The sequence below is a fragment of the Labrus mixtus genome, chromosome 24 (genome assembly GCF_963584025.1).
Source record: "Labrus mixtus chromosome 24, fLabMix1.1, whole genome shotgun sequence".
NCBI lineage: Eukaryota > Metazoa > Chordata > Actinopteri > Labriformes > Labridae > Labrus > Labrus mixtus.
Window position 1 is genome coordinate 5,978,730 of NC_083635.1, and position 15,400 is coordinate 5,994,129.

Consider the following 15,400-nt stretch of genomic DNA (forward strand, 5'->3'; position numbering starts at 1 on the left):
TCTATTCCCCCCCCCTCCCTCTGTTCTTTGCATCTGGCTTGCGGTTCTTGATTCAACTTGAACGTCACCATGTTGGGTTGATATATCACTCAGTCTGTTTCCTTCTCGTGTATCTGTCCTGCTAGGGGCCAATTTAGCTTGAATTGATGAATACAGGAATGCAAACGCTCTCTGTACTGAACAGTTTAAGAGCTAGTGACATATTTAACCAAAAATCTGACATGACTATTGGCATGACCTGATTTAGTATTGGGCCTGTCAATAAGCGAGTAGGTACCATGGCGGTGTGAATGCAGGCCGAGAAAAAGTCACACCCGGTATGCATGTGGATCTTGTGTATGTTGCTAAAGTTCACTACTGGAATTACAATCAGTCTCCCCACATGCGTCTCAAGTGACCACTTGAGGTTAGATCTCATCCCCCGCTCTTTATGCAAATCGACACAAACATGCTCGTCTTTTTATTAAAACCATCGATTGAAAAACGAGCGATGTCGATTTGCAAAAGAAAGTGAGAGAAACAGGAGGCCGGGAGTGAGGGGAAGTGTTGATGTGATATGAGAAGTGTTATCGACCGGGAGGTCTCTGTGGTTTATCTGTGAAGTGTTCGAGCAACACCGCGGACGCGCCAGTGTGAATGATGACAAACAGATGAGTCGATTTATGAGCTTCCTCTTCCTCTGCATCCTCACTGCACTGCATTGTGGGTCACATTCACGCGCATACAGCGAACAAAATCTGGCCCAAGAACACCTCAAAATGTGGTCGTAGAATCAGCTCTGAATGCATCCTCAATGCCTACTTCCTTTAGTGACTTTTCCTACTTCCTTTAGTGACTTTTCCTACTTCCTTTACCCACAGCTGTCAACTTGTGATCTGCGATTGGTCAGGGGTAAATCTGCCTACTGACACGTCTCAAGGCCGATGTCGTGACAGGCCAGTTAGCCTGACACGAATGTCGTGTGGCGTCTGATTGGTGCATCAGCTCGAGCTGGATGGCTGGCTAATGATGCTATATGCAGGTACGCGCGTGGTTTGTTCTCCCTCGATGCACAGGCACCTCTATCCTCCATGCGTTTACAAATGGCACGTGTCCCACTCCTCACAGCTCGCTCCAACCCTCATCCATACCCTGCCAACCCCCCGCGCTGCTGTAATCCAGCAGAGGTAAGCAGTAATTATGAAATGGCCTTTTAAGTCCCCTCCAGTTATTAAAGCCATTCATCTAGTTGGAGGCTAAATACATACGGCCCCATATGTCCCCATTCTCTCATACATCTAAACAGCTAAACCTAATTACCAGCAGAGCAGTGCCTCCATGCAGCTCCATCCTTTAGCTCTGATGGAGCCGAGTGCATTCAAACAGTGATGGAGGGACGCTTAATGATCGGACGGCGCTTTAATTGAAGTGGAGCTTTGATTGGCCGTAACATGAATTGGATTTGCTTTCACTGGTTATGCAGTCGTCTGGAGTGATTCCTTTTGAAGTCTGGTCGGTCGTGTGGTAGCAAAACAGAGCGTTAATTACTCTGTAGCCCTGAAAAACATCTCGTACTCTTTACAGGATGAGGCATGCGTTGTAGTTTGTATGTATCTTGTCATCCACGATGGCTAATAGAACGCCATTGTTGTCCAAAAACACAAAAGTGAGCGTGACCATGAACATGTGCGTGGTTCATTTTGGCCCTGTTACGACTGCCAGCCTTAATTTCTCATTTTGCTATAACCAGATTGTATCCAGGCTGGAATGATGGTAAAAAGTCTGGACGGCACATGAAACAAACACATGAACTGCATGGACCGAAGCCACATTCACACGTGTTTTGAGATGCATTACAAATAGGATTTTTTTTTTAAATTCTTCTTGGCATGGACGCCTTAGCAGCTCAAACTGGATTTCCAAGCGTCTTTTACACAACATCAGCCCTGGGATTGACTGGCGACCAGTCCAGTTGTAACCCCCGCCTCTCGCCCAATGACAGCTGGGATCAGCTCTAGCCCCCCCCCTTGCTTTGATTAATAGCAGACACACACCCAATGCCGCTCATGCCTTTTACACACGAGGCCTCTCACATGTCATCATAGGTTCACTCCAATAAACGGTGAAAAGCAAGAATCAGTGAATTCAATCTGAGGGTGAAGCAGTAAAGAAGATCATGGGAGACCTTTGTGCTCTGTCCCTTTCTGTGTGTCGTTTAAACAACTTATATCCGTCATTAAACGTTTATGGAGATGAGATTCTTCATGTCTTTTGTAATTCAACGTTTTTAGAGCTCCCGTTGAATTACATGACTTTTATTGAAGCCTCGGCGAGGGGGGCCATTGGAGCCCTCGTAACTGCATGTTTAATGTTTCAGTCGGATTAAATTCAGTAACCTTTGCTGCGGCGGGGTGACTCTCAGAGCGGGCGTGTTCTCTTTTACAGGTGGTGGTCGTATGAATGTGTCGTTGTGTTTTTACGGCCCAGTGCAGGTCAGGGCGTGTTTAACTGCTCTGTGTGAAGAAGAAGAAGAAAAGAAAAAAAAAGATGGCTGCAGCATTTTATTGGTTGGTGCTGAGATTGGATACAGGATAGAGAAGTGTGTGTGTGTGTGTGTGTTTCTATGAGCGGACATGTGAGCATTGTAGTGATGCTGGGGAGTGTATGTGTCTTTTTTTTTTTTTTTTTAAAGAGCTATGTCCAGGAGAGGAAAAAAAAAAAAAAAAACTCTTTTCACGGCTGGCTTAAGTGTCGCCTTGGCAGCTCGCCGTCACCCCTCTCTCAAACACACACACACACACACACACACACACACACACAGTCTTTCCACCTCCAGCAGTTTTGATGGAGGGGGCACTTTCTCGTAACTGTGGCAACCTTTCATCCAGGCTGCTGTAAAGCTGGAGCACATTGTGGTCCAGTTGATAGGTAAGTGTTAAGACCCTGCTGAGACACGGCGGGGGGGTGCAGCAGTGTGCCAGGGTTTGTATTTGGGTGTGTGTGTGTGTGTGTGTTTGAGAGACACTTGTCAAATTGAATACAAAATAACACACTTTCCTATTAAATAGTTATCTACCGCCCGCTCTAATGGATTGTGTGATTTGTTAGTGTGTGCTAAAGTCTCGATTGTGTATTTCATTTATTCCTGTGTTGTTTTGTGCACAGAGGTTTCGTTTCTGACTTGAACATATCGGATTATAGAACACCACGCAGATATTTGAGTTCAACTCAATTTTCATTAGTCTGTTTTTTTTTTTGAATGCATTATGACTTTTCTGTTCGTCCATTTTTACCTGAAGTAGTTTGTTTTTGCCATTTCTATGAACTAAGGCTGCTACAGTACATCCTTTAACCATCGCTTTGTGGATACATACAGTATGTTGATGTGTGATTGAACTGTTAAAGACCTTTACAGTGTTCATTAGTACATCTGGAGTTGTGAGAGCACCTCTGACACGGACAAAAAAAAAGTCCTGCTGCGAGGGGGCGTGTGTGACAGGAAACCCCAGATCATATCAGGGTCCGCATGTGCTGAAAATCCTGTAGAAAGCGTCAGGATTTTATCCGACTTTATGCGTGAAAAAGACGTTATGCGACTTCCTTTACACCTCTTAGAAACCGTGGGAAAAGCTGATGGAGGTAAAGTGCGACTTGACAGTTTGGTGGAGGCGGTTATGATACTTGAACTATTCACTAAGAATATTATTATTCATAATGTCGTGAACAATGACATGAATCTTGAGAGTTGAATCGTTTTCCGATATGACACGGGTTGCAGGTGTATTACAGTCACTTTTTTAAGGTGTCACTTTTTTTAAGGTGTCACTTTAAAGCTACTTTAAAGCCGCCTCATGGATCGGTGTTAGTCCTTGCAGGGCCTGTCAGCTCAGCTGCAGCCCACGGCTACGTTCCAGGCAAAGACTTCACTGCTGTCTGCTCAACACAGCAGTCACCCTTTGCTAAAGTCACAATATGCATATCAACATGATGTGTGTTTGTGTGTGTGTGCAGGTGGTTGTCGTGCATTTTTGAACATGCATGTCGAGTAAAACAGAGGAACAGTGTGTGGATTGAAAGCACCATTTGAACCTCGACAGTTTCTTTGTTCGGTTCAACATTTTCTCTGCAATCAGGATGTTGTCGCTCTGCACATCCCAGACGTTAGAAACGTTGTGTTCATAATACTGTTTTACAAATGTTTTCAGCGTGCTCCATGTAGACTGTATTCTCACAACGGTGGAAAAACGACTTTAAGATCCACAATACCAGAACAAATAAATCAGTTTGTCGACAATCCTCAGCCTTACAAAGCTTAAAATGTTTTGGCAGCGTAGACAACTCTCATCCAGCAAGCCTCGCTGGTCCCTTGTTGCCGTCAATTGAGGCAACCCACAAGGTCGATTTACTTGATCAGCATTTTCTGATTCATGATGTAATGAGGGAGAGAAGTTGCTTGAAAGAGGGGGCACGGCCCTAGGCATGCTTGGAGCGGTGAATCGGACAGCTGCAGTGCACCACGACGGGGGGAGTCCTGGTGCACGGTGGTTTGATTCCAGTGCGTCCACACCAGAAGTTGTTGTTCAGAAATGTAACTTTTGGAGTTGCGGCTGACTTATTTCCTGAAGTCCACGTGGAGTTAAGTTTTTCTTTCAACTTTTTACCCAATAACATTTCTAGTCCTGGAAATCTTTGTCCATCCGTGATTCATTCAGACGTTATTTGTCCTTTAACCCGCCCTCGCCTGACTTAGTCTTTGTGGGTAATGTAGCCTCTGGAACCTGGACACCTGTAAGAACCCCCGCCTCTTGCTAATAGGCAGAGATGAAAAGCTCCAAAACAGAGAGTGAAAACGTGACAATGTTTCTTTCATCCTGGATGACAGGCCGTTACAGCTGTGAAGGGCATCCGCCACCGCCCTGGCCCTGTTTGGCTGTCGGGCTGTTTGTCAAATCTGTGCAGCAGCTTGAATCAGCGGCAATCAGGCAGACGTGATGCGAACGGATCCGTGAGAGCATCTGCTGGCACAGCGGGCAGCGATATGTGATAAACGCTGATTTCACCCTCCATTGGATCGAGTTGGCGATGATAGCCACCTCTCCCCCGCTCATCCATCCTATTAAACCCTCATTATTCATTTACCTCCAGCCTCAAACGCCTGACATGCATGGAATGAGCCCTGCACACACAAACACACACACTCTTCTGCTAGGCGGTCAAGGACACACTGCTATCATGCACGGGCAGTATCATGACTTTAATTTCTTTTTTCTTATGCAGTCAAAAAAAGCGCTCACACTCGGCGCTCACACACTTACTTTCTCCCTCTGTGTTTGGTACAGCAGTGCGCTGGCAAGGAGCTTAATTCTATCAGGCTGCGAGCTGGACAGCCGTAATTACATTTGTGACACAAATCCTGCCTCTCAAATTGAGCGTTTTATTCCTGAGCGCTCCCCCCTTCTCTATTTATAACCCCTTATTCCCCATAAATCCCACTTCCTCACAGAAAGTCAATTTAGGACTTGAAAGGCAGCGACGCTCCGCATACTTTCTCACCCCCTCCTCAGAGTCTATCCCTGCTTCAGTTTCTCCCCCCTCCCCCTTTTCTCCCATCGCTCTACTTCAGAACTTTGAAGCTTCTGAAAGACAAAAATAAAAATAGGACTTAAGCAGTGGGTGCCGTGATGCAGAAAGTTAAAGAGCAGTAAAAAAGGCAGATTAGCACCTGTCTGGAACCTCTCTGAGGAAGTACTTGTCACTTTTATTGAGATACACAACTAGAACAAGTTTTTCTTCGCCCTCTCTTCATCACTTGACCTTCAATTTCTCTCCCAGCATTGTGGGCCGGCTTCCACTTTGGCATAAAATTGACTTCCTTTCCTTCTTTGTCTCATTTCTTCCCCCCCCCCCGTCCTCCTTCCAGCTCTTCTTTCCCACAAATCCTCCCTCCTCCCTCGCTGAGTCAGCGGTGGCCTTCGCTGCTCCTCCTTCGTCTCCCTGTTTTCTTCCTCCCTCGACTTGGAAGGCCGTACCTCAGTACAGTATGATGGCACTTCATTTATTATTTTGTGCCCTCTCTCTCTCTCTCTCTCTCTCTCTCTCTCGCTCTCTCTCGCTTATGTATGAGCCTGTCAGTTCCCATAATGCCGCTCGTCACCTGTCCCTGTACTTCTCACCTCATTCATCGTTTCACCTCCTTTGTGTTTTCCCTGAACGACTCTTGACTTCGTCCCCGTTTCCGTCAAAACCAGTTTTTCCTTTCTCCTTCACGCTCCACATTTTACCGTCATACATTTTCATTTTTAAGGGTTTTTGGATAGTCATTCCAACGGCCGTATCCATCAGGGAGGAAGTGCGTCAGCTAATGGTGAAATGAGCTGATACTGAATTATCCATTAAGAGTTTCAAAGTCCGACTCTATCGACAACAGAGACACCTAAAACGATTGCAATGAAGATGTCTGGAATGACTTCTAAAACCAGGAAGTAAGTTAGCATTTTAGCGCCATGGGACTCAAACTCAATTGGTTATTTTTGAATGGGTTGGTGATTAGATGCCTGAAATAAGGACTGTGGTCAACCCAGGCATAAGAGATGTTTTGCATGTTGTAAGATGACATTAAACACTTAAGTGAATACCACCGCCACACACGTTTTGACATGTCCTTTTTAAAGTGGCTAAATGGAACTGCAGTGCCGTTGTTGGGGACACAAGGTCACAAGGTCAATAAACTATTCATTAGACTATGGAAAAAACGCTAGTTAGCTTGTCTGAGGCATCCTGAGGCGTAGTGGTGGTGACCCTGAAGCCATGCGACCATGTTGTAGTTCCCTTGCAGCATGAGGTTAGCTTTTTACTTCTGGGGACGTCACTGATGGAAAAACCTTCTTGTGAGCGTTATTCGTCTTTAACAGTTTGTGTTAATGCCGCCCTTTAATACTTTGCTGTCTTGGAAATCTTCCAGCGACAGACTACTTCCAGCTCTCCCTCCATTCCTTATTTCATATCAGCAACCACTGATCCTCACTCATGTGAAATTCCAGATAGGTTAGCCATTGAAGAAGGAAATATTACTGTATGAGACAAGTCAGTGAGTGTTTTCTAAGCATGAGGGCAAATTTAGCTAAAAGCTTATGATCTCAGTCCTCAGAGTCACTTTAATAATACAAATCTTGCTGTCTCATTGTATCAGCGGCAGCACATCTTGCTTTTGAGCAGTATCCCCTCCTCCTCCATCTTCATGTTCCCCTCTCCTCCCTCTCTCTCTCTCATCTTCTGTTTCACATCCGACCACCTCATCGCTCATGGGCCTCTCTTTTCCCTCTCTCTTTGTTTCTCAAGAGTCTTCAGCCGGTGGAGCGCTGGGTCCGACCCTTGGCCTCATGAAGTCCAGCTCCCTGGAGAGCCTGCAGACGGCCGTGTCGGAGGCCGAGCAGAGCCGCATCAAAGCCCACGTGCCCTTCCACCGGCCTCGGCCGCACGTGGTCCGGGGACGCGGCTGCAACCAGAGTTTCCGCATCGCCATCGACAAGTCTTACGACGGACCTTCAGAAGACGGTGAGACCTCTCGTTAGCGTTTTTAAAAGCAGAGATGTTACGTTTTCAGCTCCTCCTGCCAAAGAGGAAGAGACACCAAACCATCTACTTTAAAGAATGTTCCTTTTTAATGTAAGACTGCTGCCATCATAAAGATTCTTTTCTTAGACTTTGTGTCCATTTGAAATGAGACGATCCGCTGCCAACACACATCCCTTAGGCTTTATGGCACACTGGCACTCAGGAAGAGCCCGAGGCCTGCCAAGGGACAGTGCTTAGCTTAAGTACCTTAATGAAATGCAACATGATTTTATCAACTCAGCAATTTAGGACCAGCTACTTTCGATCTTACAGCAGCATATTTTTAATGCTCTACTTTGTGTTGGAGCGTGTGAGGGAAATATCCTCCAGGTAAGCTGCTCACTTCAAATCCTTAGAAAATATCCGAGGTGTGAAACTTCACTGATGTAAGAGCCGGGAAGTTTAGACGTCATCCAACAGGATCCCTACAGAAAAGGACCTGAAGATAATTAACTTTCAAAACCTCAAACTGCTGTCTCAGGGCTTTCTCCACAATCACCGAACTCCACTGACAAACACAGGGATGTTTACCTCACAGGAGACTTTCTGTTGTGCTTAGTTCATGTTATTGTGTGACTTCAGAGTTTTAAATTGTCATAATAAACACCACATGATTAAGAAACAGTTTACAAAAAAATAAGTGAAGCGAAAACAACAGTTGCATCACTTTGGTCAAATCAGGTTATTGACCTTAAACTGTCAGTTTTGTTTGTCTTCTTTTCATCGTCTGGAATATGCTATCATGTCAGAACCTTGATATTTATTCCTCCAGCTTGATATTTATTCCTCCATTCCTCCTTTATAACGCCACTTCAGAAAGCAACAGGTGACGTCTTTGAGACATTGACATCAGGGAGACAGTAAAATCACGTTTTTTTGTCGGTGTAGTGTGGTGGCTTTGAAGAGGAAAATCCTATCTCTATTTCTCGATGGAATCTTAGAGATCTTTTTTTTCTGTGGAGATTCTATACGCCGTGTGAGAGACGATCAAATGAGTGACACTTTGATCCGGCCCATTTTCCTCCAAGTAATAGTCTTAGCCATAACATCCAGTTTCATAGCTGCCTGGTGAGTTAACCTCCTGGAGGAGATAAATCAGTTTGTACCTTTTACTCATTTAGACTCCCGTCGACCATAATGTTTCTCTCCGGTTGGCCTTTGCATGTAGATAAATATTTAACATGGTAAGAGATAGCACTGCATGTAGAACCCATCCATGTTTAGACACTTGCCTCTGGCTAACCACATGCACTGCTAGGGGGCTGCACAAGAGAAGTGGAGCTACCTTTCTGAACAGACGTCTCAAAAGCAAAGTTACACACACATGCATACTGCATGCGGCTCATGCACCAGCTGTGTCTGTGCATCTACAACGACATCATACCGCCTAAAAACATTGAACTGTTCCCTCTCTTTAGACGACGACTTCTCAGAGCAGAGCTCCGGTCAGGAAACACCAGCCAGCAGCTCCTCTCGCTACGGCCTGGACGCAGAGGACGGAGACAAGAAGAAGAAGAAAACCAAAGGGAAGAAGAAAGAGAAGAAGCCGAAAGGGAAGAAGAATGATTCTGCAGAGGATTTCGAGAAGAAGACCAAAAAGAAAGGGTTTAACCTCCTAAGGTAGGAGACCTAAATGTCTTGAGCACAGATTTTTTTGCCGCACACATTTAGCCAATTATGGATTTTCTGCAGCTCAAACTTTGTAGCATCAAGGTGACACTTTCTGATTATTTAGTCGATGATAAATTAAGCACAGCGAGCGACAAACACGGCCTCGCCAGAGCCTTGATTCTGTAAACTGAAAAGGTCACCTGCTTAACAAGAAAAATGTGAGCTAGAACAAAGCAGGTAATGAGGCTTGTGGTTCATCGCCCCTCCAAGATCCAGGGCTTTGTGGGAAATCAAGAAAACTGTGATTACTTTTGTTTTCAGCCGCATTGCATCTGCAGGAACTCTACCCAGGGGGATGGGGACTTGGAGGTACTCAGTGAAGTCCTGAAAAGATCTCAGCTTCAAGGCGTTTGAAGAGTGAAGGAACTTTGTGGATTGGCCTCACAGTTCTGAAGATTTAACAGGAACGAGCGCTCAAAACATACAGAAAGTAAAGCCGTTTTCATACCATGCTCGAATATTTACCACAGAAAATGGGCACTTTGGGAAACAAAAAATGGGCAAGTTTGGGGTTTGCATGAAAGTGGCATTGAAGTTCAGGTTGTGTCAGCTGCTTTCAGATCACATTTAAAGATGCATCCATCCTGTAAGTTTAAGTTCTATGTTAAAAATCAATCAGAGCAGCAGCACTCTGCTCCCTGGTAAAGTTTCAGTAAATGAGCCACTGAGCACTGCAGGATTATGGGATATCGGCTCATTGGCTATGAACACAACCTTGGCCGTAATGGAGGGTATCCATTATCTCTCAATCCAAGTAAAGTCCCACCGACTCAGTGCCAACCCAAAGCGCTTGTCGCCCTCTTTATCAACATGTCCCCCATCGTGATTGTAGCGCTCCAATCCTCCAGCAGCAGTCCTTATCTATTGGCAGTGACACGGTGTGGTCAGTGTATCACTGCTCTTCCAACACTTGAGATTCAATTAGGCTGCAGCGAGAGATAGCGCGGGGCTGAGCGTCGGGCCTACAGATGGCAGATAAGAATCCAATCGGCCGCAGTGTCAAGGGCGGTAATGGAAGAGATGTTCACACGATGGAGCGGGAAGTGGAGAGAAGGGCAAGATGAAGGACACAGAAACAGAGTCACATGTGTCAGACAGGTTGCACTTACACGTGAAGCAGTTCATGTGGGGCTTCATATCCCCGCTAAAATATACTCGTCTGTCTATTCTGATGCTTTCAACAGTTCAATTAATGCCTCAAATCAAGCCTCGCACGGATATGTAGCCGCTGACGCTGCTCGCCGTGTGTGTTTGGAAGGAAATCTCTACATCTGTACTCTGCACACAGCACCATATCCTCCCATATCATATCTCTGTTTGCACGTTGAAGCTGGCATCTCTTTCTTCTTTTTCCATCTCCTTCTCTTTGATTCTCCATCTTTTTGTCATGAACACTCGGAAAGGGAAACTGACGCAAGGAGCGTGTGCGCAATGAACGCACGGATATGCAGCAGAACAGGCCAAGTTCTCCAAATGTAATTGTACCCTGAAAATGACCCAGATGTGATCAAAACAGGAAACGGGGGGGGGGGGGGGTCACCCAGGTGAGACATTCTGGGCTGCTTTAACGGTCTATGACGATAGAGTGCACACTTGATTTCTTTGACTGAGTGCACATCAAAGATAATGATCAACTTTGTCACCAGGCCCTCGTGTATCAGCGCAATTACTTTTTGGTTTTTAGGTGTCGATTGTTTTCTACATGCTTGTGTCTTCTTGTGCTGCTTGTGCACAGTGTGATTCTGCAGGAACGCTGTGAAAACACAAAGAGACGAGGGGGAAAAAAAAGGGCCAGAAGTCATGATCCTTTCCTCACATTTATTCAAACACAACCCCTAATTCAGATTTTTAGGGACTTATTTCCAATTTAAGCAGAGCATCAAAAAACCACGACAACAACAAAAAACACATGCTGTACATTCTTCACAAGAAGACACACACCTTCCTTTTATATCATTGCAGTAACTCTACCTTTTGAATTGGCAACAATAGAGACAGGGATCCAAGCACACGCTCTGAGTGCTTCTCTGACTCAACAATAGACATGAGCCTTGTTAAAAAAAAAAAAAGAAAAGCTCCCATATTGTCGCCCCACACACTCTACTTTCTCTCCCTGGCCTTTATCTGGCCGGCTTGATCGTTATTGAACTTGAAATATGACTTAATTAGCCAGAGTATTGCGCTGTTCAATCTAATTGCAGCCCTCAAATGTTATTTTACTCCAATGGCAGCATTAGGAAAAGGGCAAATTACAAACACGTGACCTCAATTTACCTCGGCAAAGGAAGCGTGTGCAGCAGCTTGCACAACAAATGTTGGAAGGCGGCCCGGTCCTTTCGGCGGCCGTAAATGTTTGGTTTAGCCTCGCCAGTGTTTGAAGAACATGTTGTTTTTGGCGGCGGTATGTTGCAAACAGCTGGGTGTAAGGTGACCTCTGCAGAGCACATATTTGTTGTGGGAACATTTGTTTGTGGCTAAATCCGTTTGGGATCCTCTTTCTGCGAAGAGCATCATTTCTCATCTACAGTAACCTGGTGAAGAGAGCGTGTAGAGGTTTTGCATCCGTACATGTATTGGCAACATGAATGAGGGATTGGTCACGTAGGAAGGATTAAGTATGTATAACAACATGTCAAAGGTCCTGACATCAGAGCTATTACATCTTGTTCAACTCCAACTAGCTGTGATTACAAATTGCTTTAATTGGCTTAATCAGGCTGCTTTTTGTAAAACCAGAACCAGCCGTACCGTCGCCCCTCTCAAAGTGACCAGATTCCACTGACAAAAACAGGCATTCAACCTCAAAGAACACGGGAGCTGCTGTTGTACAATTGTCCTGATCAGTTAGTTCTTTGACTTTGGTCCTATAAATGGTTAAATGTGTTCCAAACAGACATTGATGGTACACATAACAAGATGAGGAAAACCAACCAAACCAGGCACTTTGGTAGACTAGCAACGATGTTCTGCAGAGTAAAACTGCTGTTTTTGTCAATGATGTTTGGTGGCTTTGCAGAGATCCATAACGTGACTGCTGCTATTTACTAAAACCTCTCTTACAGGCTGTAACCTGCAAAGAAGAAGCATTTGAACATATAGGGCACCGTGGACTTTTGGCACGACTCAATCCGCTGATTAAGATGCAGATGTTGTGTGATTGAACGCACCACAGCAGCTATCAATTAGACCTTGTCGGGCGGTTATTTTCCTCAAGTGTGACATTAATTCAACCGAGCCGTCCGGCCTCACTTGGAGGGAAGCCAGTACTTTATGTATTTTAGTGCGTGAAAACAAGACTTCCATCAAATTAGACATTTATATCTAAAGAGGTGCTGCATCTTATGCAAATGTAAGAACTGCGTCATTGTGCATCCATATTTGAATTGTTTGCAAGTGAACAATGGTGTAAGAGGATGTTGTTTTCCGTGTGAATTAGTCAGCAGTCGTCCGCACTCTGCACTCTCTGTTCTCTGAGTGAGGCGGCCTCAGTTGTGACTCCTCCACTTTTCCATCAGCAGCCTCTCCCGAAGCAGCCTCTCCCCATCTCGTCTCCCTGATTGCTAAATAAGCCAAGACAAATGGCAGTGCCCTTCAGACCTTCCTCTCCTCGGAGGTTGGCTGCTTGTCTTCTTGTCTGTATTCAGCAGACAGCAGTCGAGTCTTCGCCTGGAACGTCGCCTCGGGGGCCGCTGTGCTGACAGACCGCAGAAAAAAACTAACACTGGAGCTCAGGCTGCTCGGCTTTTTTCTCTCTCTCACCGCAAAGAACAAAGAGGAGAACCTGGTCAGAGGCTTCGGATGTCTCTATCAAACATGGGTGTTTACCTTACACGTTCTGATCCTTTTCAAGCCGAAGATATTTATTTATCTTAAAAGTTAAGCTGAGAATTCTTAGCACTTCTAGAACAAAGTTGCATTTTTGTTCCTCATGCTTGCAGAGTCGCTTTGATTCTGCAGCTTATGCTTGAGCTTTATTTTTGTGTGAGGCTTAAACACGTTCTGGTTTGATCCAACATGACTTAATCAGGAGGTCAGGGCTTGAAAGGATATAACATGTGACTAACCTCCTCCGATTGTGTCATCAACTTAGCGTCGCTCCCGAGTGAGAGGTGAAGCCGCGTGTTGTTTGTTTGCAGATGATGTGACGCCATCCGCTTGTGTGTGTGCTATAAATCATAGGTTGTGTCACTGCTCAAACTGCCCCACCAGTCCTGCTCGGCCCTGACACATCCCGTCTGCCCCAGCGTCCCCGTCAGTCACTCAGGATCAATGTCGTCCCTACCAGAACACGCCCCGCCGTGACAGCGCACCAACAGCAATTTGAAGGGACTTGAAAGCGGGCGTTTTTTGATCCGCTGTTTACAAATCCACATACAACATGATATATCCTCTCCCCACACTTCTGTGTTTGCAGCGCCCTGGAAATCCGACAGGGAAGCAAGCCAATTAGGCGCCGTCCGTTCCGCTCTTATCCTATCGCAGAGCAGCAGGATGCGCCGGGTTGAAAGGTAGTCACTGGTGGGCTGTGCTTGACAGAACCAAAGCCTCGTTGTCAAACTGGAGGCGCCCGCTGCAAGACGCTTTCTGATGGATTACTGCTGTTATTGTGCTCTCCGCCTCCTCGCTCCCTTCCCCTGTGCCCTTGTTCCCTTCCTCTCTTAGTTTCACTTTCCGCTGGCTGTCCTCAAATCATTGTTCTCACTCTTACCCACCTTCACTTGGACCAGAATCTCTCATATTGTGACATTAAGCCTCATAGGTCCAGACATAAGAAAACGAAAAGTAGGAAGTTAGGAAGGAAGGACAGATGACACTTTTTTTTGTAGTTTTTGGTTGTGCAAAGTGTTGCTAGGCATACCAAACTGTGACATGTTTGTGTGGGTGTGTCAGTGCTGACTCTAAGCTGTGACGGGGTAAATCGAAGGTGCATTACCTAATCCCAGCGTTGGTGAACGCACTGCAGGTGGATTTCTTTGATCCACCATCTCATCTGGCATTTACGGCCTGTTAGCTGCACTCATTTGGAGCGCGGCCTCCCGGAGAATATTCATTAATGTTGGTATTCTCTTTAGTGAAATATGCATAAGGCTATACATTTTGCACACAGGACAAAAGCCGTCTCTTGTGGTGAAGCATTATCGCTCGCCCTCTCTTCATCTCCATTCATCTTCACATAAATAATATATGCCGAACCACAGAGCTCGTTCTTTTCCAACACTTGACTTGTGTGGCTTACTAATCAGGGCTGCCTTAACCGAGCATTCCCCGGGACTATAAGGTCCAGCAAACTCTCCTCATTCACTCGTGCATGTGGAGTCTGCGTGTGTTTGTTTGGCCAGAGGTTGGAATGATTGAAGTGGAGACAGCAATCATGCAAATCACGCTCGTGGCAGCTCTCGTATATCTGCTGCTGATTTAAGCAACACGTTGAAGAAACCAGAGTTAATTAATCGTGTGTGCATGAGTGTGAAGATGTACGATATATGGGAACCTTTTTTTTTTTTTTTTTAACTGGGGCCTGTTTGCACAGATTTGTAAGGTGGAAATTAAAGGAACATCTTTTTGATATGCTCCAATGATCGCATCAGAAGGTAGCCATGACAACGGCTGTGATGGCTGAAAACTTTGTTGTTAAAAGTTATAGACCCCCCCATGTAACATGTAAACATTCCAGGTTTAAAAAAGACTTTGTGCTTGCATATTTCCTATTATTCTGTTCCAGTTATTTGGCTCTCCAGCATATTTGCACGTTTAATTCCCAATACTTTTTTACCCTGCTTACCCTCCAATCTCCCAAAAAAGTGCAGAGCCATTAAAATACTGTAAACAAGCAGCAGAAAGTCGTCCTTCATAGAGGAAGAAGTAGTCCTATAATGACAGCTTTTCATCTTTCTCTTCATAATTCAGCTTTGTGCACAATTTGCTCCCTGCAAGACCCCCCCCCCCCCCCCCGAAAAAGCTGCCAAGTCTTTTTCCAGTTGTTGAAAATGAGCTTTCTCGCGTTAGAAACAGCCTCCTGTACGCCACTATTGAGGCAACATTCTAATTTACAACTTCGCCTCGGACGCAAACAGATACGGGCGCTATCACCGGCGGCAGCTGGCGGGAAAAAAAAAACAAATTAACTTTTTTTCCC

The 15,400-nt window shown here is 45.4% G+C and overlaps 1 protein-coding gene across 2 annotated transcripts in view; it reads left to right on the top strand.

Moving 5' to 3' along the window:
* pard3ba (par-3 family cell polarity regulator beta a) overlaps positions 1–15,400 on the top strand; it is a 156,996-nt gene that overhangs the window by 86,631 nt on the left and 54,965 nt on the right. For both annotated transcript variants that reach the window (XM_061032381.1, XM_061032382.1), the window contains 2 exons: positions 7,318–7,533; positions 9,012–9,213. In XM_061032381.1, the coding sequence (XP_060888364.1) occupies positions 7,318–7,533; positions 9,012–9,213 (418 nt within the window). The remainder of the gene's footprint in view (positions 1–7,317; positions 7,534–9,011; positions 9,214–15,400) is intronic.